Below are 26,876 nucleotides of genomic sequence, written 5' to 3' on the forward strand. Positions count from 1 at the left end.
TTAAAGCTCACGTTCATATTTCACTGTGTAGGGGTATGTTTATTCAGTAAACCCAGATGGATCCAGCCGCTCAGGATGAACTCTCAGCGGAGCGTCAGGCGTGGCGAATCAGCATGACAGCGACCAAATTCTTCGTCCTCGAGTGCGCCACCACGCGATGCATGTTAGTTACTATGACGACGAAGATTACCACTCTACAACTGTAAATCTTACGGCGTTGTAAGCGTCGTAACTTTCATTGTATTGGTTTCAAGGCATGATTTCTGCAACTGCTTATTCACCCAGCTGATGACCATTCACAGAACAAAAAAAAATAAAAAAAAGTATCGAAGGACTTTACGCGATTGGGACAGATCAGGTCATCATGTGCAACCAAAAGTGACGAAACTATTCGAACTTTTCTTTTTGCATATACCAAAGAGCGAAGAACAAAAAAGCTACTTGAATTCCAGCGTTCGTCCTTTACCTTCACAAAATGCGTGATAGCCGTGGTTAAAATACTAACTTTTAGATCAATCGGGTATTCTTTATGTCGTTGCAATGGGTGAAAAGAAAGACATTGCTGAGAGGAAAGGGAGCTTCATCGGAATACAGTAAGTCAGCGTTCTTACCCCTGATAGTTCAACTTCGTTGCCTTTCAATCGGAATGGACAAGAAAACTCGGTCTGAATATTTAATCGCAAACTTTCGTGCACGTGGCTACCCGATTCTCGTTCCAGTACGTGCAAATCGAGCGCTTTTCGTAAAAATAAAGCAACAAAAATGTCGTTCCGCTGCAAATTATGCACAAAAAAAATATTAGGCGTGGAAACGAATACGGATCCTTGAACGTATTGCGCAAGAATCGCACCTTGAATCATCGGAGACGAGTAAAGATTAATTTAAAACTGTCCACTGGCTTTCTCTCACCCACCGTTACGACCAGTTTGCTGTTGTTCTTGCAGGCGACTAGGAGGTATAAAAGGATCCGCACCAACGGCAGCGATCAGAAGCTTCTGCTCCTCCAACGGACAAGGAACAGCACAATGGTTAGCCAACATGCTCTTTTCTCTTCTCGCGAATAACGGCAAGGTAGTGGGTTTGAATCATGCGCAATAAGAGAAGCTGTAGGCAAAATACTACCGATTCTACTTATCATTTTCAGCTTCAATGGTAGCCGTCTACTCCTCACGCGCTTATATACTTAACATAGAAATTATATTTATGTAATCAAAATGGCAACGAAACAATATCAGAAATGGCTCTAAAAGAACTCATTCAATTGGTTTTGTTATGTAACCTACAAAATAACGTTTTTAATGCCTCGCTGACCATCGCCGCACATACCTGTCCAGCTTTACAAGGCATCTGTGGATATCTTTGATAGTATAAATGCTTTGACAAAAAGAAAAGCAAAGACGTTTTCCTCGTCTATAGTCTACCAGCTCCACTTCATTAAATGGCACTTTCTTCGGGCACCTATATTTAGTACTAAGTAGTAGCGTGTAAAACTGACGGATAGTAGCTAGAAGTGCGTTCCATTGTAAAATAGGTTTCTCCCTGCCAAATACTTACACCGTATTAAACAGGCTAAACACACATTTCTTATCTTTATTTAGCGCCGCGCCCTTCAAACAGCTTACAAAACGTGGTATACCTAAAATGGCGTGTTACCATCAATTACTGAACGTTTTAAAAAAAAACACTGCAAGATTCTTAATTCTTAAAAAAAATAGAACATTATTCACACTGCCACCTTTATAAAGGATCGCTGCGCGTAGTAATAACAAAAGAATGCAGCGATGGTGGTAGTTTGTACTGTGATACAAAAATTCGTACTTTCCAGATCCGTGCCTGCATCGTCCTCGCCTTGGCCACCATCGCCTTCGCTGGCGGCATCGGTCACCTTGGCCACATCGGCACTGGTGGATATACCCTTGCCAGCAACCTCGGCTATGGCCTTGGTTACGGTAACCTTGGCTACGCCGGTCTCGGTTATGGCGGCCTTGGCATCACCCACTACGGTCTTTCTCATGGCATTGGCTACTCCGGCCTGACTGGCTATGGTCTCGGCTACGGTTACGGATATGCCCCAGCTGCCAGCTACGCTGTCGCCGCCCCCGCTGTTGCCCGTACTGTCTCCACCTACCACGCTGCCCCAGCCGTGACTGCCGTTCACGCCGCTCCAGCTGTTGCCACTGTTGCCCATGCCGCTCCAGCCGTCGCTACCTACGCCGCTGCCCCAGCCATCAGCTACGCCGCTGCCCCAGCTGTTACCAGGGTCGCCACCAGCTACGCTGCTCCAGCCGTGACCAGCGTTGTCCGATCCGCCCCAGTTGTCGCTGCTGCCCCAGCTGTCAGCTACGCCGCTGCGCCAGCTGTCACCAGGGTTGCCACCACTTATGCCGCTGCCCCAGCCGTCAGCTACGCTGCCGCCCCAGCTGTGACCAAGGTTGTGCAGTCCGCTCCACTCGTGGCCTCTGCCCCAGCCGTTGCCACCTACGCCGCTGCTCCAGCTATCACCAGGGTCGCCACCAGCTATGCTGCCCCAGCCGTCACCGCTGTCCACGCCGCCCCAGCCGTCACCGCCGTCCACGCTGCTCCAGCCGTCACCGCCGTCCACGCTGCTCCAGCTGTTACTGCCGTTCACGCTGCCCCAGCAGTGGCTACCTACGGTACCTATGGCACCTACGGTCTCGCCCATGCCGTTCCAGCCTACTACGGATATGGTGTTGGCTCCCTTGGCTACGGTGCCGGCCACTACGGTTACGGCCACGGTCTCCTCGGCTACGGTCTGAACTATGGTTACGGTCTCGGCAGCCCACTCAGCTACTCTACCCTTCTTCGCAAGAAGAAGTGTAAGTATTTGCTCAGTTGTTCTTCTTCATTTTTTTACGTTGGAATTCTAATACGCTGTTGTTCTCCTTTCAGAAATTCTGTAGTTTGGAGGCATCGCACCAAGAATAAAGCGCACTGTATTGGAGAAGCAAGTTTCGAAGCTTTCATCAGTTATCCAGATGATGGTGAAGAAATAAAATGTTCCTCTGCAGACCTCGTGTATCAGAATTTCTTGGGGGGTCTTGGGAGTTTACAGCGCCGTTACTGTGGGCGTAAACTAGGCTACAGAGAACACAATATAGATCGACTACTATTTGCACTGCAAATCGGTCACCCCAAAACAAAGTTTGTTTTGTTCTTAAAAGCTGAAGGTTCAATACAAATTATTTTGTTATCCTTTGGCAATGCGCCTCTGGCTTTGACTTGGAAGCGTTGACTTGTCGAAAGTGCTAATTTTTAAATATAGCCATAATGCGACTAGAGCGTTTTATTTTTTTACGTATTTGCCTTCAGCCCATTAGATCTTTTGGTGATCTGTCAAATAAGATCTGTTGAAAAAATCTGCACAGCTTCCTGGTTTGAAGAAATTCGACCAAGGAAGTCTTAATATCAAGGAATTATTATAAACGAGCGCAAAAAGCTCTGAGTTGCAGCTTCCTTCTCTTACAGCATTCCGGTCGTGTGTCCGCAAATCGTCTTGGACGCGCCTTCCGCCCCCTTCCTCAGAGAGAATCATCCTGATGACACGAGCAGAAATTGGTGTTAATATCAGTCGTAATTGAACGGCTTCATGCGTACACCATTGAAGATGTACACATGTCGCTGTTGTCGCTTCAATGTTGAAAGCGCTTTTGACCCCTCCTTGTACCTTACGTCGGTCAACCAGCGGAGAAACACGTAGAGTCCGAATTAGCGCTTCTACCATTTTGCTGAGCCCGCGGTGGCGGTGAGGCGTATAGGTCCACACTTTTCCACAGAGGTCGTAGGTAAACCTGTCTGCAGCGAAGACTGTAGCACCGAGCATCTTAGTCCTTTCTACTTTTATCCGCGAACGTGCTTGTTACCTTCTTTTCGTTAGAAAAATTCGTCGGTGTCCTGATCTACGTCGCCAACGTCGGCGTTCGGAAGGAGCGTGACGTCTTGTTTAGGCGTCATTGTTCACCGTGAAAGAGGTTCAGTGGCATCTTGCAGCCAGGTGGATGCTAATTTGCGACATATGAAGTCGACTGTCAACTACAGGCAGAATTTTCTCTCTGGTCTCGCGCTCGACGGCGGTATTCATAGCAGTTAACGATTGCCTGATTGGGACGATATGTCTCCAGTTTAGAGGCCACCGTTTTACGTAGGCTGGCATAGCTAGGCTGTAGAACACAATTTAAATGTTTGGCCGCAAACTTAGCTCTTCTGTCAGTTGTGATGAGTGCCGGAGCCCAATGCTTCAGGACCAGTACCATTCACAATACACAAAATAAGCAAACGATTACAATTACAATCACTCATAAAATGTACCTAGTCAACCTAGTCACCATGTTCAATTACTGCCCAAAAAAGTAGATGAAGAATACAGAACAGTAATCGAGAAAAAAGACATAAAGAGCGCCATGCAAGACCGAATGATAGGCTTAACTTGACTTGCGATTTTAATTTAGAGCACACAAAATCGACATATATTTCACATTCTACTCACATCATTGAACTCATTAGGCTTGGTATTTTGATTTCCTTTGACCTGCTTCAGGTAGCTGTGGATTTTATACGAGTTTACAATGGTTCAGCTTCAATCATTGACTTTTTTGTAAATTTTGCTGTAAAAAGAAACGTCGAATGGTATTGAAAGATAAGTACGCCTTATCCCAAGCTGCTGTACTCACATTGATGATTACAAACATCGATCGCCGAGACAGTGTAAATTTCGTTTCCAATTTATTGTCGCGTACGTGATACACACATCGTCATACGCTTAATATTCATTGTGAGTCATTTAGAAATGTCCATAACAACATGAATGACTTGTGCTTATTTTTCAAAGGTTTCTTCGTTCAATGCATACAACGCTTTGTTGCGAAAATTATCATAAAGATTTCAAAATGTAACCCGATGATGACACGAGAGGCGTCACGTTCACTACAAAACCTGAGAAGAATTAAAACAAGATTAAGTGTAGGAAACTCTTCTCAAACATTCATGGTTCAAAAATCAGCAGCAGCAATACAAAACCTCAATTTAGGAACTAAACCAGCAGAGAGCCGAGGGAAGGAAATATACCTTTCTACACGGCTACAAAACTTCACTAAAACATCTCGTGACAGATTGTAAAGGCACATAATTCCAGCCCCATAATCACGTGATATATTCTAAGTATATGTGAGCGTGATAAAGATTTGCTGTGCGTGGCATTCAAATGTTATATCAAATTGGTATTTATCCAGCATGACGGCTCCCTTCTTTCTGATTTCATGAATTTGCCCTCAATTCCAGAAATAAAACACAATACAACGTTCTAACCTACAGTAAAGGCACAATTTTGCAATACCATCAATGCACGCATGAGTTAACAAATATAGGACTGACTTTTTGAAAAGCAATGAGAGGCTGAAAAATTCCTAATATTGATGATGCAAGAAAAACGTCAGTAAAACGTCTAAAAGCCCTAGTAATTTCCTTAGATTTTTTATACTGCTACATTCCTGGCTTCCTTTTATACTTTCGTAATTGTGTTATTTACAATTAATATCTCCCTCTTTTATTTCCAGTATTCATGCAGTTTTATATCGTATCCCTCCCCCCCTGCTAAGGTCTTGTATAGGACTGAAGAAAGAAAAAGCAAGTAAATATATAAATAAAGTAAGGTCAGCTTGTACATCCGCTCGTATTTGTGCAATACTTCGATTACAATTTCAATTACCTTTGTAAAGCGCCATGCTTCTTTTTTGGTGCTGTGTAAAGGCCATTTAAGAATTATATAAATCGCTTATGTGTATTTTCCTGGGAACGTAACTCGCGGATAGCGGTATGGAATCATTAAAATATTAAGCCTCCTCAATTCTTCTGCGAAAAGCTATTGGATATCGATATGTCGTCCGGAGCTGCTGACGTCGTCCGCCGACAGAGTGCATGGTCTAGCATTCATGTGCACCGTCATCCGGCAGAACAGTTTGACGCAAACACATTGTCACAGACGCTTCACCGCAGTTGGCTTTTTGCTAAAATGTCATTAAAGACCGGGAATATATTACAGAAGAAACGAAGAAACGTTACTGAAATGCTGAAAACCCAATTGTTCGAAAAAGTAATCTATTAATTACAAAATGACATAAAAATATATTTATTGCAAGTAACCAATTACGTACAACTCTGCTCAGGACAGTACCTTCAATGAAGAACCGGGTTGCTTCGGCGGCAAAGCCCTGAACAGATCTTCTAGTGCTAACGTACCTGAGCAAAATGTTGTTCTTGCTTGTGGAGCAGCTGTTATTGGTGAATAGCTACACACCAATTCATTGTCGAAGAAACGGCAATGGGGGCTCAGTATGACGCCGTTGTCGGAAGCAAGTTAGTAAGAGGAGCGACTTAATTACTGAAGAATTTGGCTCTATCCCTGTCACCTAGAGAAAAATTGGAAACAAAGGGGAAAAGCCCACGGAACACCCTTCCGTATTTAATAATTATATAGGCGAAAAATCTACAGTTCCTCTTTGCGCAGATGTGTGGATCATCAGTGGTGACACGTATTCCTTTTCTCTCCTGTTGCAGCCGCCTAAAATGGCCCCAGAAGTTCATTGCGAATATTGCTGCTTGTTTTCTCGTAGTTACAGGAAGTTTCTAACAACACCACTGAAGAAAATTACGAGCAAGCTGAGGTTATCTAGTAGCGGAGGTGTAATAAACGCAAAACGTGATTGCAACGTAATTAGAATTGTGGGTGCTTCTTATGAACCCATGAGTTTGTCTGCGCCATCCTTAAAGCTTCCGTATGTCCGTATGCTATCTCTTTGCATGCCCTCTAGTTCTGCGCACTGTCACTTAGTATCTGAAACAATCAAATCACAGAACTCCCAGGAAGCCGGACAAACTCGCGATCCCAAAATAACGGCACTAAGAGGGCACGATATCAAAGCAAGGAAATAACCAAAAACGAAGGTATTCTTCTAGCTGTTACCGAAGGTGGCCTGGTGTAGAGAATCCGCCCACATTCGGGAGGCACCAGGTTCGATCCCTGGTGCCGCCGGATACCGACCGGTTTACGATGGGTGCGAGGTTTTCTTTTGCCTGGTTCTCGGCTCTTCTGGGGTGAAATTCTTGAAATGGGGTCATCCACTAAGAAATATTGTGTCCGGGAGCAGTATATATGAGCTTATGCCGCACAAGGCGGACTTATGGTTTTCTCATGGCGGACCGAATCAGTGATCAATCAGCGCAACTCGTTAAGATAGTAGAGTTTACAATGAATGTTGATAGAGTCGGGGCATCTCACAGCCATATTTGCTATTGGTTTCATAAGTGCAAACAACGTACGATACCTGTGATAGGTGACAACGTCTAGGCATGACAATAATAGGATTGTACACGTGTAAGTTATGGGCATTCGCAGCCGGCTGTCTCAAGTATATTCTTTGGCCAATTGGTAGTTCCTATTATGAGCACGTCATAAGAAAGATGTATGAAAGAAAAGAGTTGCGACCTATTTGAGCACTATTAATTTTATTTCCGAAGGAATTAAATTTAATAGGGCACAATTAGGTTTATACTGTAGATGCACCTGATTGCAAAAAATGAATTCTGTGGTTTCATTTTTCACCATTTCGTAGATGATGCTTCTAATTTCGACATTTGTACTTGGGTAAACAAAATATGTAGGCCAACGTTCGAAGTAAAACGTATAGGCAGTAGCTTTTTCATATTCGAAAGGAAAACATACCATATCATTGCCTGAGGCATTCTGAAACGACGTTCTACTCACGCCTTACTAAAGCTCAAAAGAAGCCCGTGTCAGGCTCCCTCCTTTTCTTTTTCCGACGTATGGAATAAGGTAGAAGACAAAAAAAAAAAATAAAAATCGACAACGGTAAAAAATGGGACAGATATGAATGAAAATTGAAGTAAGGATCTCTGAAAATTTTTCAGCAGCTTGATTTGTCAATATTATCTCCAATAGGAAATGATTTGTCTTCTTTTTCATAGTAAAGGCGTGGCACGTCAAAAGCCTAAAAAAAAAAAAATCCTTCACGTATCGTCAGTGCCGTTCCATTATACATTGCCAAAGAGAAAAAAAGTTAAGTTCTTGGAGTGTTTCACAGACACGCCTTGGAAGAAACACAAAATCACTCTAAACTGTCAAACTCGTTCCTAAGCAAATTGATCGTTTACGTAAGGTTGCAAGAATGCACGCAGATCACATTTTTACCGGCAGTACGTCTTTGTAGTTTGGACCACTCCAACGATGTATTGAGGGTAATAATATCTGAAAACAAAGAGAATTTGTGAATCAATCTGGTGCCTATTAAGCTCAGGGAGTTTCTGCATTACAGCCAATGAGTGTCTCGGCAAAGCCATAAAATTTATGAGCGTGAACACGGCAAAGCGTGCCGCTCTGTACAAACAGCAGCGAGCGTTAACAGGAGTTCATGTACTAGATACGCGTGGTTAACGCTGCTAGCTGAGGGGATGAATTCCCTGCCATCCGTGTTGTCTTCTAACCCGCGTAGACGTGCAGTCGGTGTTAGTCAACCTGCAACACGGGGGATAACAACTCAAGAAAAGCGCACGCATATGCATGCTACATGCCGAGAGCGCAGCGATAATAATTCTTATGTGCTGTCCAACTCTCAAATTTTGCGGTCTTTTTTTTTTTATCGCCTCATATTATCGCTTTACATATGCATGGGACAGCGATCAGACTGTTTAGTGCACGTGCATTTGTTATCAGTTAGCGCTGTGCTTTACAGACAGCAATCCAGAGCGGGCAGGGATTGCATCCGTTCATGTATCAGCCTAAGCTGCGCATATATCGCAAGCGAAGTCACTCCCTAGGTTGCGTTGATTGTTACTTCGCGGCACGCTTTGTCGTGTTCACGCTCATAAATTTTATGACTGTACTGTAAACTCAACTTGCATGCGTTTACGCCTTACGCTTACTAGGATGCTTATTTCTTAGCGTTCTGAACTGTGCATATCCATTTTGTTTTTATTGAGAAACAGAAAATGGCATTGCTGTGTTCTTGGCACTGCATAAAAGGCGTGCTCCGTCCGTTGGCTGACCACGTTTTATTAAGAGGCGCTCATGTCATTGGTTTATTAACGCGAAAGCCTTTATTGCCCCTTCGTTGTCGTTAGCAAGAGTTTCGCGCTTGTGCGGCGGCTATGGTTGGTCGAGACGGGATCACGTCATGGAGGTCTCGACCAATCACAGAGCACGTGCACCACAGTATGCGCGAATGCGTGGCTTATATGGCCTTATGCCAATGAGTGATGAATTACAAAAAATGACTATATAATTATTACTTACTAATAAACACTCATTACTAAGTAATAGCTTATAAAGTGATGACTAATTACTACCTTTTAGTAATTATTATAATACTTACTAATTAATGCTATTTTTCGTAAGAAATAAATTATACTTACTGCCCCGCACAGGGTAATTAATCAACCACACAACAGTAAACGTAGAACTGCGAAGACACAAGGAGCGCGATCTCATCGCTGACAAGAATTCACAGAACAAATGCACTCGCAGAATGTGAAAGAGTAGTCGCTCACTTTACTCGTAGCAGCATTCATCGCTACATGCGCAACAGTCGCTTAGCAGAATGCAGCACTCAGGCTTCCGCCTTTCATCACTTTAGTCGCCAAAGTATGGCAGAAGTGCTGTTTTTCTCCAACAAAAATGGAAGAAAAACTGTTTGCGCTTAGTTTTTCCAGTTATATTTCACAAGCGTTCTCAAATATGTGGCTACATATATTCTTATACATGGCTAGGCTTTCAAAAATTCAACTGGAGTGCCTTCACGCAAATGTAGCTTAACCTCACAGAAGCTCACCTGAAATTAATTGCAGTGAGCACTTGCTTCAAAGTACATTTTATTAAATAGATAATTTTGTTTTTCCGACAGCAATCTTTAACAAGCACCTAGTCATCCGCACTTAGGCACTGCTGCTGGAAATTCGAGCTTAGGTTCACTTTCAATGTCAATGTGGGCCCATCGCTTCGGGGCTTATTTTAATGCCTTTCAAAAGCGGAACTTAACTCCAGCACTATGTGTACTGATACTCGGCCGTGAATCAGTATCTTAAGCCTCGTAGTTTATTTACTTTGAAAGGCAAGCACAACGAGCTTTGCTCAAAACCCATTAAATGAAAAGGAGCAGAAAAATATTTTATCATTTTCCCGTTTATAATTGCGGCCTGTCTGCCCAAACATGAAATGTATAATACTAGGTCAGTCTTAACAGAAATGATAGGCACTGAATAAGATACATTCATACTTTTTCTCTGGATACTTTCCTAACAAGTATTTCTGATGCTACTGTTGTCTTCTGAACCTCACGGAATTGTATAGTCTGGTTTTCCCATGACACAGCTCTTACCGCGTGTAATAATCAGCGGCCCGGTGCAGCAAGTGCAACGTTTCGCCTCAATTTTGGCCCCTTCTTCTGACGAGGCCATATTACTCAGGTCCGCAGTATACGGCTTATATGCTTTAACGCTTCTAGCAAAGGCCGTTTTGTTACGTTAAGTGTAGACAGATACTCCAAATACCCTGGCAAGCTATGCCATGTCTGTTTATTTAAGGCGAGCTGAAATCTTTCCCTGTGATCACCGTGTTTTTTTAATCTGTCATTTTTTTCCTTTTTTCTCAAATCTACAAATGTAGCATAAGAGGTATTTGAAAAGATAACAAAGCTTCTTATTGTTCACAGCGTCCGGTTGGACATCTTAAGGCCTAATGTTGCTAGTTGCTACCTGCATTGTTTTCTATATACAGCAATATCTTTTTCATTCTCACGACTATAGCGAAACAATTGGCATTTCGTTCTTTAGATTACAATGTCTAGGACGTTGCACATTACCCTGAGGAAAGTATCATGATCCCGCATGATCATCAATGAAAAAATAAGCACATCTTTTATTTTTGCCTTTAAGTGTTATGCGAAGTGCTAGCATACTTGAGGATTATTTTTCTGTAGAATATATATATTGACGAACACAAGGGCAAGTAAATTTTTTTCGAGAGATGTAGGAGGCCAATGCAAAAAAAAAAGAGAGAGAACGGAGAAAAAGCACGCCTAACTGCGAGAAACCCTATGAATATATATATATATATATATATATATATATATATATATATATATATATATATATATATATTCATAGGGTTTCTCGCAGTTAGGCGTGCTTTTTCTATATATATATATATATATATATATATATATATATATATATATAGGGAGGGGGTTGAAGCTTGAATGGGTCCGGTAGGTCATAACGTAGAGTGCATATTTGCGTGCGTAGAGTGCGTAGTGCATGCGCCATCACATGAGCGCATGCTCATGTGATGGCGTTGAAAAACTCTACTTATCAAGACCAACTAGCCCGTCTTTTTACGTTAACTAGGTCATAACGTTTCTGCCGGAGCCCGGCCGAAACGTCGGATTAAAGTGTTGTTTTTTCACCGTGTGTCACCTACTTCAAGTTTATATACATATATATATATATGTATCTATATATATATATATATATATATATATATATATATATATATATATATATATATATATATATATATATATATATATATATATATACATATATATATATGTGTCTATATATATATATATATATATATATATATATATATATATATATATATATATATATATATATATATATATATAATATATATATATATATATATATATATATATATATATATATATATATAAGTGAAAAATTGCTTCATACTGTTTCCAGGTTTATTTGTAGTCGACGTTTCGGCAGGAGCCCTGCCTTTCTCATATATATATATATATAATTATATTCCTGAAACCTGAATCCTGATATTTTCAATTCATATTATGCATAATCTTTTATATTTGCGTATGTATTTGTGGCTATTATACGCACAAAAATAGCAAAATATTGTCCCTCTATATTTATGTAATAAATATTTTATTGGATACCTCGGTTATTTACCGTTCTTTAATTAGGCGTCTATTAATTATAGAATTGGACATTTCGAGCATTTTATCCTATATTTTCTATTCCTAGGCATTGAAAGAGTATTTAAGTTTATTCATAATTTATTTACAAATTTGAGGGACACTTAAGCTCCGGCGTTAAGATTATGACGTGATGGCATAGGCTATCAGTTATTATATAAAGCACCGCTTTCACCATGCCATGTGAACGTTCCTAATGGTAACTTGAATGCAAGAGTACTGGCAAGCTACTTCGTATATCACACTCCGACGAGATGAGAGAGGCCCGAGTTAGCAGAAAATACTGCGTGATGGGCAAGGGCAAAGGAAGGCACACAAAAGAAAGGACTAGCATTAGTCCTGTGGTTAGTACGCCTTATTTTGTCCCCCTCCGTCGTGGGATATTGTAATTTATTTGTGATCCAAAACGTACTAACTAGCCCAAACAAACGTTCGACAAGAGTTAGAAGTTCCTGCCAAAAATAATGCCACGCAACGCTACGTCCAGTTAGTGCCCATGTTAGCTGCTAAATACCGCCTGCCAGCGTCATGCCTGTGAGCTCTTCGCAGCTTCGAGTTGTTCGGACGGCCCAGTTCTCGCTATAATTTTATTAAGCCGCTTCGCCGTTAGTTAAATATGCGTCTTTATAGACGATCGTTAAATCAATAGGACGGACCCCATTGGAAATGCGAACAGAACTTCTAAGCTGGCTTGCCATCGGCAGCAACATCATTTTTGTTTTCTTGATGGGGTGATTGAAGTTTGCCCAGCTTTTATCGTATTTCCAGTGGCCACGAGAGGAGGGGATCCAGAAGCTGCTCAGCGTATATCTCCTCATACCCGCAACAACAAACTTGCGTGATGCTACATTTATCCAAGAAATGTGAGCAGGAGCTAAGAGGAAAGTGTAAGGAGAACTATTTTACAGAATGAGGTACTTTTTCTTACTCCACGAATGGGCACTCAGTCACAAAGTTCTAAATTATTTTTGTTCTATGCGAAAACAAACCGTGAGTGATTTTCTCAATTTTCATTCATCAGTGGACTTTGACACGCTGAAAAACTAATCTCGCTATTACACTAACGACTATGTTATTCGGGCAACTTTTGCCTTGTCTCTTTCCTCGTCTCATCCACACCTCAGTCTTCCAAATTACAAGGCACGACTTACTGCAACCTTCTAAAATTATTAATAATGCACCTAAGAGTAACCAGTACAATCGGGACGTGAAACAAATAGTAAAATCAACTTCACTACTTACCCCAGCACGTTCTGTAGATTGGTGAAAAAGAAAAAATACTATCTTAATCCCTTCGCCATTTTTTACCGCCTTCTGCTTCGGCAAATCATGAAGGTGCCGATTGAAATACTAATGTCTCAATGACCAGGCGCCCCTTTGCACAGCTGTGGAAACAGCAAAAAGTAATCGCGTGGTTGCTAGGAAGGAAAGCTGGACGCATCCGGTTCCTACTATCTCTCGCACTCATCCACTTTTTACCTTGTCTTCATTCCTCTTCGTGGGTTCCGCGTAAAAACTTGTGCTGAATTGGTAAGTGCGGATTGCTCGCACACGTGCCAGCGATATACTAAATCTGGCAAGGAAAGCAGCAGAGCTATATGGACGAGCTAACAATAAGAAAAGACGTTGTCTAGCGCTCACCAGCAGGTAAAGTAGGAGGGGTGGCAGAGAATATGAATCCTTTTAAACCTTACAGTTGTTATGCAAATCTGCCCGCTTGAGGTATCGGTTGCGATTAATGATTAATTTAAAGGGTGGGTCTTCCTTTCCCTCACCTGCCGTTAAGGCCGGTTTGTAGCTTCTCCCAGTGTCCAGCTAACATATATAAAAGGACCCTAGCATACAGGCCAGATCAGAAGCTTCCGCTCCTCCGTCGGATTAGCAGCACCACAATGGTAAGCATTCTAAGAGCTTTCTATTTTAGCAAATAAATGGCCAAACGCAACTGGTACCATTAGCCCTAATAACCAATACTTCACAGCGAATAACTCGCATTCTGAGTATATAAGAGTAAACCTAGTCATGGCCATTACCCTCATCATCTGTGGGACTACCGCCGCTGCCCTGCAAAATGATTTCACAGATGCTTCCAATAACATGGTCCTCTCCAGTTGCACCAAATTGACCTGCCCAAACTTCCTGATCTGATACGCCCTCATAACCACTCGACTTTCCCAGCAACGCTTGTATTTCCGTGGGATCCACTCCGTTTTTCTTTGCAGTTAACTTGCCTTCGAAAAGAGCTGCGTGAAATTATATCTTGTGGCGTTCAGTAAATGCCTTGACAATGTTATTGTTAACTTTATTTATTTTGTTGAAGCCCTTGCGCCAGGCTTTCCTTGCATCTAACGTAGCACAAGTGCAGCAAGAATTCAGAATGAAGTAAATCAATGAAAAAAGTAAAATCCAGAATGAAGAATAACAAACTATCCTTACGCCCCCTACAACGCGTCCATCAAGACATCCTCACGCACAATGATACACTCCGTATCAAGCAAAAATTAATGCTTGTTAGTATTCTTTTTATCCACGTAGTATCAAGGACTGGAACAAGCTCCCTTCGGATGTTATTATGTGCATTTATTATATGGAGATAAGTTTGCTGTCTTAACCATTGTCATGCTTCATATTTGTGTGAACTTCCTTGATTGTGTTCAACACTTGTAAATGCAAAATACTTGTCAGCTATCCTTCGTATGTTTCTTACGATGAACTGTTGGTCCACAATGCTGTATCATTTCATCCCTCCTGCTAGGGCCGAAATAAAGGCCGGCAGTATTCGTTATCAAAATGTATCAAAAGTACGTCAAAATGATGCCTAATGAAAACTATTCGCACCAATGTACGCGCACTTTCTAATGGGTTGCAATCATTTATTTTTACCAGCTTCGTGCCTGCATCGTCTTCGCCCTGGCCACCAGTGCCTTCGCCGGCGGCATTGGCCACCACGGCATCGCCACCGGGGGATACACCCTTGCCAGCAACCTCGGTTACGGCCTTGGTTACGGCAACCTCGGCTACGCCGGTCTCGGCTATGGCGGCCTCGGCATCACCCACTACGGCCTCTCCCACGGCATTGGCTACTCCGGTCTGACTGGCTACGGCCTCGGTTACGGTTACGGATATGCTCCAGCTGCCAGCTACGCTGTCGCCGCCCCAGCTGTTGCCCGTACTGTCTCCACCTACCACGCTGCCCCAGCCGTGACTGCTGTTCACGCCGCTCCAGCTGTTGCCACTGTTGCCCATGCCGCTCCAGCCGTCGCTACCTACGCCGCTGCCCCAGCCATCAGCTACGCCGCTGCCCCAGCTGTTACCAGGGTCGCCACCAGCTACGCTGCTCCAGCCGTGACCAGCGTTGTCCGATCCGCCCCAGTTGTCGCTGCTGCCCCAGCTGTCAGCTACGCCGCTGCCCCAGCTGTTACCAGGGTTGCCACCACTTATGCCGCTGCCCCAGCCGTCACCTACGCTGCTGCCCCAGCTGTGACCAAGGTTGTGCAGTCCGCTCCACTCGTGGCCTCTGCCCCAGCCGTTGCCACCTACGCCGCTGCCCCAGCTATCACCAGGGTCGCCACCAGCTATGCTGCCCCAGCCGTCACCGCTGTCCACGCCGCCCCAGCCGTCACCGCCGTCCACGCTGCTCCAGCCGTCACCGCCGTCCACGCTGCTCCAGCTGTTACTGCCGTTCACGCTGCCCCAGCAGTGGCTACCTACGGTACCTATGGTACCTACGGTCTCGCCCATGCCGTTCCAGCCTACTACGGATATGGTATTGGCTCCCTTGGCTACGGTGCCGGCCACTACGGTTACGGCCACGGTCTCCTCGGCTATGGCTTGAACTATGGTTACGGTCTCGGCAGCCCACTCAGCTACTCTACCCTCCTTCGCAAGAAGAAGTGTAAGTACTTGCCCAGATTTTTATCGGCATTTTTTATTTGTTACTGTGGAATTATAATATGTTCTTCCTGTTACAGAAATTCTGTACATTGGAGACATCCCACCAAGATTGAAATACACTGCACTGAAGAAGCAAGTCTGAGAGCTTTCATAAGTTATCCTGATAATGGTGAAGAAATAAAAATCTCGTGTGTAGACCTTGAATGTCAGGATTTCTTGGGTGGTCTTGGGAGTCTACAGTGCCGTTAGGTTGGAAGTAAATTAAGCGAGACAAAACACGTAGTAGATCACCCAATATTTGCACTGGCAATTGTTTACGGCAAAATCAAGTTAGATTTATTCTGAAAGCTGATGGTTCTATAAAGAATATTCTGTTGCCATTCGGCAAAGCGCTTCTGGCCTTGGCTTTGAAGCGTTGACAGATTGTTTTCTAAAGTGCGCCTTTTTTAAATATAGCTTTAAGGCACCTTGAGACTTGGCCGTTTATTTGTTTTCGAATTCGCCTTCAGCCCGTTAGATCTGCTCGTGAGATGTTAACTCAGGTCTTTTGCAAAAACCCGCGTAGATTTTCTTGTTTAAAAAATTTCATCTGTTATTCTATTAACGCGTCTTGATCGAAACCAAGGAGTTCTTAAGGGGGAAGGCATTATAACGGGCGAGCACTAAAAACTATGTTGCAGCTTCCTTCCTCTTTCAGCGTTTCGCTTGTGTGTCCGGTAATCGTCTTGGACACGTTAATCATCTCTTTCCTCAGAGAGAATCGTCCTGATGACAAGAAGAGATTTGTGTAATAATTTCAGACCAAATGGAACGGCTTCATGCTTGCGCCGCGGATGATGTACGGATGTTCCTCATGTCGCTTCGGTGTTGAAAACGGTTTTGGTGCCTGCTAATGCCTTACGTCGGTCAACCGTTGAAGAGCCACGAAGGTTTTGAAATTATCGCCTCTACCATGTCGCCAGGAAGCGGAATGAACGAACCGGTACAACGTTGATGTGGAATTGGGTAGCTCCTCGGCCATGCTCACTCGCCGATCGGCTAAGTATTGGGTTGCTGGTCCTGGTTTTAGTTTTTTCGCCATTGTACCTTTGCGTATTTCGTTTTCTGTGGCTATCGCACATGGTGAGATTGGTAATTTAAGGTATAATCAATGCAGTCTCGCGGCCAATGAAGCTCCCCTTAGTCGGGTTCCATTGTGTCTAATGATCTGCCCTTGGAAGCTTTTCAGAGCTCCGGCTTCGGCAGCATCCCTGTGGCGCTCGTTCCTAAGGGTGGTGGCACCATTAAAATTAAATACCCAGGGGCTTTTCGAGTTGCTCTTCAGAAAACTATTTCCTTCCACGAAGGAATTACTGATTTAAACCATTTTGGTTGCGGCGGGATTCTGTGCCGTTCACCAGACCTGGGATGTGTAAAGGGTCTACTAAACGGCTCTTCGTTTGCATCTCCTCCGGTAAGTAGTTTCATTCCTTCCCACCTGGCCTGCACAAAAGGTTTGGTCCGAGGTGCAGATACCTTCTTGAATCCAGATGAAATCCTTTACATCCTCTTCGCGGCAGGCGTTATTGCTCTCTATCGCTACAGCCAGGAGGTAAATAATGCTTGGGTGCCAACAGAACCGGTAATCGCTACTTCTGCGGGTAATGTCTGACCGTCAGAAGTTAAAGCGTGGCCTTTGGAATTCCGTGTATATCCTCTTCCACGAAATCCTCTGGAGTGCAACAATTTCTGGCGTTATGGCATTACTGCTGGTGGTTGTGAGTCCTTTTTGCGATGTTGTAAATGCGGCGATGCCCATACATCGAACTTATGCTCAGATAAAAACGTCAAAATCTGTTAGTACGGTGGAATTCCCTCTGCAAATTATTTGGACCATCATTTTAGGGCTCATGAAATGCAAATTCTCGACCTAATCAGCCAAAAATGGTACTCACGACGTGAGGCAAGACGAGAAATAAAGAGAGAGCTCACGTGTATGCAGGTGTGTCAGCCCGTTCTGTAGCTGCGTTAGATTCCTCACTATGCGTTAAGAGTTAATAAGTGGAACTCTAGATTTCGTCTTTCAGCTACTACAGATTTAGGTTACTTTTTTTTTTAACAGAATCTAGATTTAATTCTTTTGGCTTGGCTTGCAACTGTAAAACATTTTTGTTTGCAAAATTATCGATCATTTTGAAAAGATTGGCCATCAAGAGGTCGTGGGTTACTCATTCTAGTTTCTTCAAAATTTTGTCATAAGGATAAGAGTTTTCACTTCTACTTTAGATTCTTAATTATTGGCTTTAGTTTTTGAAATTCCAGGATTCTGTCCATTTGCATTAGCGAATGTCTATTTCCCTCATGGTGTTCAGGACACCAAATCGCTATACCTCTTAATAGTTAATTGTCAAATTCAGTTATTTTAGCTGGAGAGTTTAATTCTCACCATGGTTCGAGGGATTACAAAACGGATCTTTGCAGCCAGCGCGTGTGGATTGGCTTTCAGATAATATCTTTTGCTGCATGAAATCTTGTTTACCTGCTTTGGTACGTGCCCACAGTCAATCTGGTAGATTTAACTTTCTCCAGTCCTAGTGCTACTGTACTCAATCGGTCCACAGTTAAGAGTGGCAACTCTAACAACCATATCCCTATTGGTTTTGATGTTAACTGCCGCTTAACTCCGCCAACCGCTCAGGTGAGGTCATAGGTTAATTATAACCAATTCATTCATCTTTGAGTACTACTCTTGCATCAGTGGTTAAAAATTCGGAAGAACTAAAATCACAACGCTTATGCCAGGCCATTGCAACCTGTCGGAAGGAGTCTGAATTCTTGGTGCGTGCATAAAAAGGCAATAGGTCTGCAAGATGGTGAAATGGAGATTGTTCGCGTGATTATAGAAGAATAAAGGCTGCTTGGAAGAAGCTCTTTTGCAACCAATGCCCCCAAAATTGTCATGAATATAAATGTTTTGCAGCTACTTTTAAACGCATAGTCGCACGTCGTAAGAGGGTTATGATACTGAGCATTACATTTACCTTTCAAAATCTAATAACCGGGGTGCACTTTCTGGATTTTAAAACTCGCAAAAGAAGATTCCCGTCTCGGAAAATTTGCCCTCATCTGTTTCGACTCCTAAGTTAGCTCTCTAGAAAATGTAAAAGATTGCGAAATGTTTGGAAAAATGGTTTTTTGTCGCCACTTCCTTTATCTCCTTTGTTTGCAGGCCCAGTAGAGACGGTACGTATGACCCCCCAATTACTCTTTCTGAGCTTTATTCAGTGGTGATGAGGTTAACAGCTGCTGTTCCTGGTCCTGACGGTCTTACATAAAAAATGATAGATTTTCTTTGAGGTGTCTCCAGGTTCCTTATTATAGAGCTGGTAGATTAATCAATAATTCTTGTATACCTGGAAAATGGACACTACCCAAAGTGTTTCCTTTCCTGAAATATAATGGTGGTGGCTATACTTTGGACAATATTAGGCTAATATCATTACATCTAAATTGGCAAAATTAATTGAAAGTGTCGTACTCATACGTGTTACAGAGTTTGTGGAAAATGAACATATTCTTAGTCCCTGTCAAATAGATTTTCGCTCAAAATATTCAATATGAAATGCGCGTATCGACCTTGACAGTCGAATTCTCTTTGCGCGGAGCCAGAAAATACATGCTGCTTTTGGTGACACTGGAAATACCACAGGCTTATTATAGTGTAGAGCCCAGAATTTTATAGCAAAGGTTACATAATCTGTGGTTTCCGCAATATTTATTTGCGTGGATATCAGTATCCCTACAATAGGAACAATTTGGTGTGTATTCTGGTGTGTATTGGGTACTGTGTATTGTGGTGTGATGTATTCTGGTCTGTAACAATGGTCTGTATTCTGGCGGATATCAACAAACCAAAGGTGTTCCTCAAGGGGCAGTTCTCTCGCCCGTGCTCTTTAACATTTTATTGAACGCTATTCCCCCTCATAATGAAGTTCGTACGTATGTTTATGCGGATGCAAACGCTTTCCTTAGGGCTGCACCTGACACTCAAACCCTCAATGGGCGCTTGCAATCGTACCTGAGCACCCTTACGAATTGGTAATGTGAATTACGCCTTGCATTAGACGTAAAAAAGTGCGCTGTCTTTGTTTTCAAAATTATTAATCCAGCAAATATTTCTCTAACATTTCAGCAAGAAATGATTCCTCAACTTAAGTCTTTAAAGTATCTGCCTGTCATTTACGATGCTCATCTGGCATGTGGGGATCACATTGAACATGTTGCAGCAAAAGCGGCTCATGATGTGGATATGTTGCGCAGGTTAAGCAATCAAAGATCTAGAATGCGGCGAGATGCTCTTTTAATGATTTATATTATGTACATGTGATCAATTTAGGAATTTGGATCTATGTTTTTTTCTGGTTCTCCTGCTAACAAAATTCATCCGCTCGTTCGTTTGGAGTGGGAAGCACTTAGATTATCCCTTGGTCTCCTGGAATATGTGGCTAACAATGTACTCCACCTTGAAGCCGAATACAGTCGTTGTTAGCTAAGTTACAATGTTTGACTGTACAGACGTATCTAAAGATATATGAGTCACCTTTGCATCGCTCGTTGTCAGTTTTCTGTTGTCAGCCGACCTCCTATTTTGGAGTCAACTGGCCTCGGTTTCAAACCCGGCAGGTAATACTAGTGAAAAATTGGTTACAACCTTTAAACGTAATCCTCTTTAACATCCTTCCAACTAAAGTTCGTCGATCTTCGGATGAAATTGTCTATGATGACATTTTCCCCAATAACGCGAAACGCTTACCACCTCCCATTTTAAAAGGATTATTAGAAGATCATTTACAGAGTCTTCGCATCAAAGTAATGAAAAAAACTGATGCCTCTTAATGTCACGAAAAGGCCGGCGTTGGAATATACTGTCCGCGTATAGAGTGGGCTTTTTCTGTTCGTCTTCTGGATTTCACCCCAATTATCCAGACACAGTTTCTGTCGGTGGTGCTTGCTCTGCGCAAACTAGGCACCGTACTCAGCAGTGAGTGTAATTACGAACTTGTTCCTTGTGCTCGTCGATTTCTTCGGATATGAATTCGCCTATCCTAAACAACTTTCGTTCTTTGCTTCCTTCACATTTGAGCCTCATACACAGGGTGTGGGTACCAGGTCACTGCAATGTGACAGTCAATGGGGTCGCTGATAGACTAGGTAAGGATTCTCTCCATGGCACCATGCTGCCTATTCTCCCGGCTAAAGCGTACATCAATGCAGAGCGATTTCGTATGCGCTCCTTATTAAACACGCAGACGATCTATTGTAACGTCGAATGATTACCTGCATCTCAGGTATTCCTGGAGTAGGAAACCATCTCAGTCACGGCAGACTAAAGTCTCTCTAACCAGGCTGCGCTGCCGTATCGCGCTTTAAAATTTCTATACGCACAGATCTAGTTTGGCGCTTACTTCTGTCTGATATTTTGCGGGGAACCGGAAACAACGGAGCATTTCTTGGTAATAAAAACCTGCGCTAACAAGACACGGACAAAGGAAAGGCAGGACGCACACAAACGCACTGCGTCTGTGCGCGTCCTGTCTTTCCTTCGTCCGTGTCTTATTAGAGAAGCTTTTTACTGCATTGAACTATGAACCAACTAGCCCGACAAATTTTACTGAATCATTTCTTGAGGTTTTTCCGCCGTTTCATCATGATGAGTAGACGGTATTTAGAGAAGTCGTTGCAACAGCTGGGACTTAATTTGAGTAGCCAAATGTTATTATTCTTTTGTGCCACCATACTTGGGTACAGCCATAGGTCTGTTTTTAACGGCATTGAAAACCTTTTAATAGAATCTGAACATCATCCTTGCTGATATGCTCTGAATTTTTTTAATCGGTAGATACAAATATCAGTGTTCACCTCTTGCGTGGCTTATGAATTCACTTTTTTTTCTATTTTACTTTCCTTCTCTCTTCGCTAGTAATCTTTCATTTTTTTTTTTGCGATGTAATTATACATCTCAAAAATAAATATCTCTGCACCCCAATTCTTGGCCGATTCCCCTGTGTGGGTATGTGCCATCAATTAGGGGGCAACAACAACCGTTTCTTGAAGAGGCGGCGGTGGTGGTTTGGCGTATAGGCTCGCACTAAATCGCAAAGGTCGTACATAATCTGTAGGATCCTATCTTAGACATGTTTGCTGTTATCCTCATACGCGTTAGTTACCGAGATTCCTCTTCTTTTTGGAATACTTCGTCGGCATCCTCATCAACGTCCCCAACATCGTCGTTCGGAATCAACGTGGCGTCTTGTTTAGGCGTCACTGTTCGCTGTGAAAGAGGTTCAGTGACATCTTGCAGCCAGGCGGGTGTTAACTTGTGACGTATGTAATCCACTGTCAACTAGGGCAGAATTTTCTCTCTGGTCTTGCGCTCCATGGCGGTATTAATAGCACTTGTCAACAATGGTCTGATTGGGACGTTATTTCTCCAGTTTAGAGCCCAGCTTTTGACGTAATCTGGTATCGCTAGGCTATAGAACACAATTTAAAGGTTTGCCCACAAACGTAGCTCTTCTGTCAGTTGTGTTGAGTGCCGGAGCCCAGCGTCTCAGGCCTAGTATCATTCACGATACAGAAAATAAGCACGATTACAATTACAATTATTTATTAAATGTACCTAGTCACCATGTTCAATTACTGCCCCCAAAAAAGTAGCTGAATAATACAGAACAGTAATCGATTGCTTTCATATTACATAGCTTCCACAAACTGCAATTAACTAGTGCGGCTTGCTTTTTTTTTTTAACCTTTTTAACTTTCAGCTGTTGGTTTCAGAAGTTATCGCTGATTTCGCGTTGTTTCCTCATGAACTCATCAGCCGCTGCACAGAAAACACTGCCCAAATTAACTGTAGAAAAATAATGTCTGTCGTATCTAAGGAGTCATATACAAGCCACCTAACTCCTCCGTGGAACGGTACTAAATCCAAAAACACACATCGTCATGATAGGGTGACCGTGACTTGTCAACTTAATTTAGCAAACACAGAATCGACAAAGCTTTTATATTCTACTCACACCATTGAACAAGTTATGCTTAATATTTTCATTGTCTTTGACCTTCGCCGGGTGTTTAAGGATTTTAGGATTTTACCATGATTCAACTTCAATCAATTATTTTTTTTCTTTTTGGAAATGTTGCTTTGGAAGAAAACGTCGAATGCTATGTAAAGACAGGTATTTCGGATCACAAAGGTGTTTTACACACATTCATGAATTCAGAATTTGATCGCCGAGATACTGTTAATAGCTCTTCCGATTTCTTCTCGCACTCATAAAAATCACATCTTCATACGCTTTGCATTCTTTATCACCCATTTAATTACAGTATAAATTACTTGTGCCTACTTTTCAAAGGTTTGTTACGCTTTGTTGTTAAAATTGCAATACAGATTTCAAACTGTAACTGGAGGATGACATGAGAGGGATTTGACCCATCCCAAAAACTGCAAAAGAAATGAAAACAAAATATTGAGAGTAGGGAACTCTTCTCAAGCAATTATTGTTGAAAAATCAGTATCAGCAGCGCAAATATAACTCCAAAACGTAAACAGGTAGGGAGCCGAAGTCAAGGAACGGTACTCCTCTACTCGTCAGCCCAACTTCCCTAAAACAACCCAGGAAACATTCTAGAGGCACATAAGTCCAGCCTCACGATCACGTGATATATTCAAGGTATATGTGAGCGTGAGGATTATTTGGTGTGCTGGGTTTTCAACAATTATTTCAAATCGGTATTTACCCAGCATGGCGGCTCTCTTCTTTCCTATTCCAGGGTTTTCCCCTCAATTCCAGATTTATAACAAAGGACAACACTGCAGCATAGGATAAAGGCAAGATTTTCTAACAACATCATGGCACGCATAAATTAGCAAATGCAAGGTTCATTGTCCTCAAGTGTAATGAGAGGCTGAAAAGTTCTTAACAACTATGCAGTCACAAAAACTTCAGTAAAAACATTTCAAACCGCTATTATATTCCTTACATTTTTATACCGCTACATTCCTGTGTGTAGTTTGTGCTTTCCCATATTCGCTTTCGCTTTCCACATTTAAGATATCCCTTTTGCTGTTTTCAGCATTCATGTACTTCAGTACAGTTAGTTGTTGGGCTAGTTGGTATTCTAGATTTAAGGACATAGTTTTCAGAGCTGTGTTCGTCTCTATAGTCTTCCTTCTTCTTCTTCTTTCCTTTGGCCGCGTGCCTTTGCGCTGAAAACTATGTCCTTAAATTCATGTACTTCTATAATGTGTGCCCAACTTTATAATACATAGTAAAGGATTGAAGTATTAAATATAAGCCTCGCTATCAAACAGTTTGTACTAGGCATAGTTATCGATTTCTCCAATGCTTTTGACTATTTGAACCGAAAAACGCTTTTTGGAAAATTAGCATCTTATGATGTTTGTGGCAAATCACTTGATCTTATGTAGCCATATCTTTCGGACCGTTTTCAGTATGTTTCTGTGAATGTTTTTTTTTTATTTCATATTCAGCACAGGTACACGTTGGGGTTCCCCATGGTAGCATTATGGGATCTCTCTTATTTAACATATATGTGAATGACATTTTTACCATCAATGATATGGCTAAAATTGTGATCTACGCCGTCGATAAAGTACTTTTTGTACTGCTTATACCTGCGAAGTACATGTTTCTTTAGCTAATTCGTTGGTATCTAAACTGGATGCATGGGCTGATCACAAGTGTTTATTAGTTAATCAGTCTAAAACAAAAGCGATTATCTTTTATTCCAAAGGAAAGCCGTTACACCAGGTCTGACACATACCATAAACAACAACATAAAATATGTCACCGAAGTTAAAACATTGGGAGTTGCATATATTTTCAAAAAATATGTCTTGGGGGCAATAACGTAGATTACGTGTGATCGAAACTTGCGTCAGTGATAGGCTTTATTTACAAACACAGATTTCTTCCCAAAACTCATATTGCTGCTGCTTACAATTCTATTTTCTTCCCAAGAACCCAAACAGCGGCCGAGAGCCATCCCTTCCTTTCAATAAAGGCTTCATTCATTCATTCATCCCACCTACATTTCTGCGTTATGGTCTGGGGAACGACTACAAATAACAATATACAAAAGCAGGCTAGGCTGCAACGCAAAATTATGTCATGAAACTGGCCGTATGATTCCGACAGTGATGAAGTTTTCCTAAAACTGGCAATACTACGATTAGAAGATATTTACAATTTATGTGAATTACTGATAAAAGAGTGCAAAGAAGAAACTTCCAGTCATGACAGGCGAAATCCGGAACACTAGAAGATCCATTCCTATCGTAGAAAGGTAGCTGTGAAGGCTCAAAACGTTATAATATCTTTCAAATATTAAACATGTAACTATGTAATAACATTAACGTCAGCCTGAAACGGCTTAAAGACACCTTTGTGAACAGTGCTGCATTCTAACTTAAAATGATCTAGGGATACAAGTGACTACTGTCAACCGTTTCAATTCAATTTTAAACATGACTGACTGCAATGTGACCACCTGCTTGTCATGCCATATTTGTATTTTTCTGACAACCTATAGTGCTTGCTGAAATCTCCTTGACTATCACATTTCTTTGTGCTTTTTACTTGTTTTCTGTAGCGTCACTATGATAGCTGTCACGTTATGTATAGATGGATAGAATATTAATCATTTTATTTTCTTTTGTACCTGTGCATCATATTTCCGGCGTTATTTTTGCCATCATTGGATAATGTATTTGATATGGTATGCCAACACATTTTGTGCGGATTATTAGGTTATGTATTTTGTCCAGCGTGACACGCTGAGGTTTGTAAGGAACGAGGTCAGGTCAAGCTGCGAAAAGCGGCTTTTTGCCTCGTCGCCACGATATCCAAAGAAAATAAATAATTACCTTTATGTTATAAATCTATAGGGTAAGAACACCTTGTGCACCCGCTCGTATTTTCCCAAATATTCGATGCTACTTTCAATAGAAGAACGGCTGATTGGGCGAGTTGGTGAACCATGATGGACAGTAATGTATATTGCGCAAAAAGACGAGACAAAGAGAAGTGGACAACGACGGTGCCGTCGTTGTCCACTTCTCCTCTTTGTCTCGTCTTTGTTGCGCACTATACATTACTGTCCATCATGCTACTTTCAATGTTGTCTACGCAGCGCCTCACATTTTGCTGGTGCTGTGAAATGGCCGTTGAAAAGCTATAAACATCTCCCGTATGAGTTTTCTTGGGGAATATTAGGGGCTGATTGTGCTGTAGAATGATTAAACATATCAAGTCGTTTTCAGTTTTTCAGACAGATGTTGCTGGATGTCGAGATGCCGTTGAGATGTGCTGACACCGTCCGTCGATGGAGTTCATTGTCGGGCATACATGTGCACTGTCATACGGCAGAACATTTTGACGCAATCACATGGTCACGGAAGCCTCTCCCCTGTTGTCTTTTTGCAAACCTGTCATAGATTGCCGGTAATCAATTAAACAAGAAACGTAAATAAAATGCTGAAAATTTACTCTTCATAAAAAGCAAGAATTAATGACAACATTACGCCAAAATATAAATATTATAGGAAACCATTTACGTACCACATTGCTCAGGACAATAGCTTCTATGAAGAACCGAGTTGCTTTGGTGTCAGTGCCCCTGGCCAGATCATTTAGCGCTAACATACCTGAGCAAACTCTTTAACGGCAGTTATGTCCCCAGTATTTCACCGCAGTCTCGCTGCCAAATAGTAAAAGGGACAATTTAATTAATGGCGACTTCGGGCTTCACTCTTGTCAACAACAGAAAGCTAGAGAATAAAGGAGAAATTCCCGTGCAACACCGCTTTCGAATGACCTAGAAATATAGCCAAACTTATCTGCATTTCCTCTTCGTGCAGCGGTTTAGATCATCAGTGGCGAC

The 26,876-nt window shown here is 42.2% G+C and overlaps 2 protein-coding genes across 2 annotated transcripts; both read left to right on the forward strand.

Moving 5' to 3' along the window:
• The first annotated feature begins 961 nt into the window (after positions 1-961).
• On the forward strand, positions 962-3,028 carry LOC146196398 (uncharacterized). Its single transcript, XM_084598153.1, has 3 exons — positions 962-1,028; positions 1,826-2,837; positions 2,911-3,028. Coding segments are annotated over exons 1-3 (1,017 nt in total). The 5' UTR covers positions 962-1,025; the 3' UTR covers positions 2,913-3,028.
• Positions 3,029-13,805: 10,777 nt separating this feature from the next.
• On the forward strand, positions 13,806-16,133 carry LOC146196399 (uncharacterized). The gene is made up of 3 exons (XM_084598156.1): positions 13,806-13,930; positions 14,922-15,930; positions 16,007-16,133. Coding segments are annotated over exons 1-3 (1,014 nt in total). The 5' UTR covers positions 13,806-13,927; the 3' UTR covers positions 16,009-16,133.
• The last annotated feature ends 10,743 nt before the right edge of the window (positions 16,134-26,876 follow it).

The sequence above is a fragment of the Amblyomma maculatum genome, chromosome 3 (assembly GCF_055883805.1).
Source record: "Amblyomma maculatum isolate TAMU_Amacu chromosome 3, ASM5588380v1, whole genome shotgun sequence".
NCBI lineage: Eukaryota > Metazoa > Arthropoda > Arachnida > Ixodida > Ixodidae > Amblyomma > Amblyomma maculatum.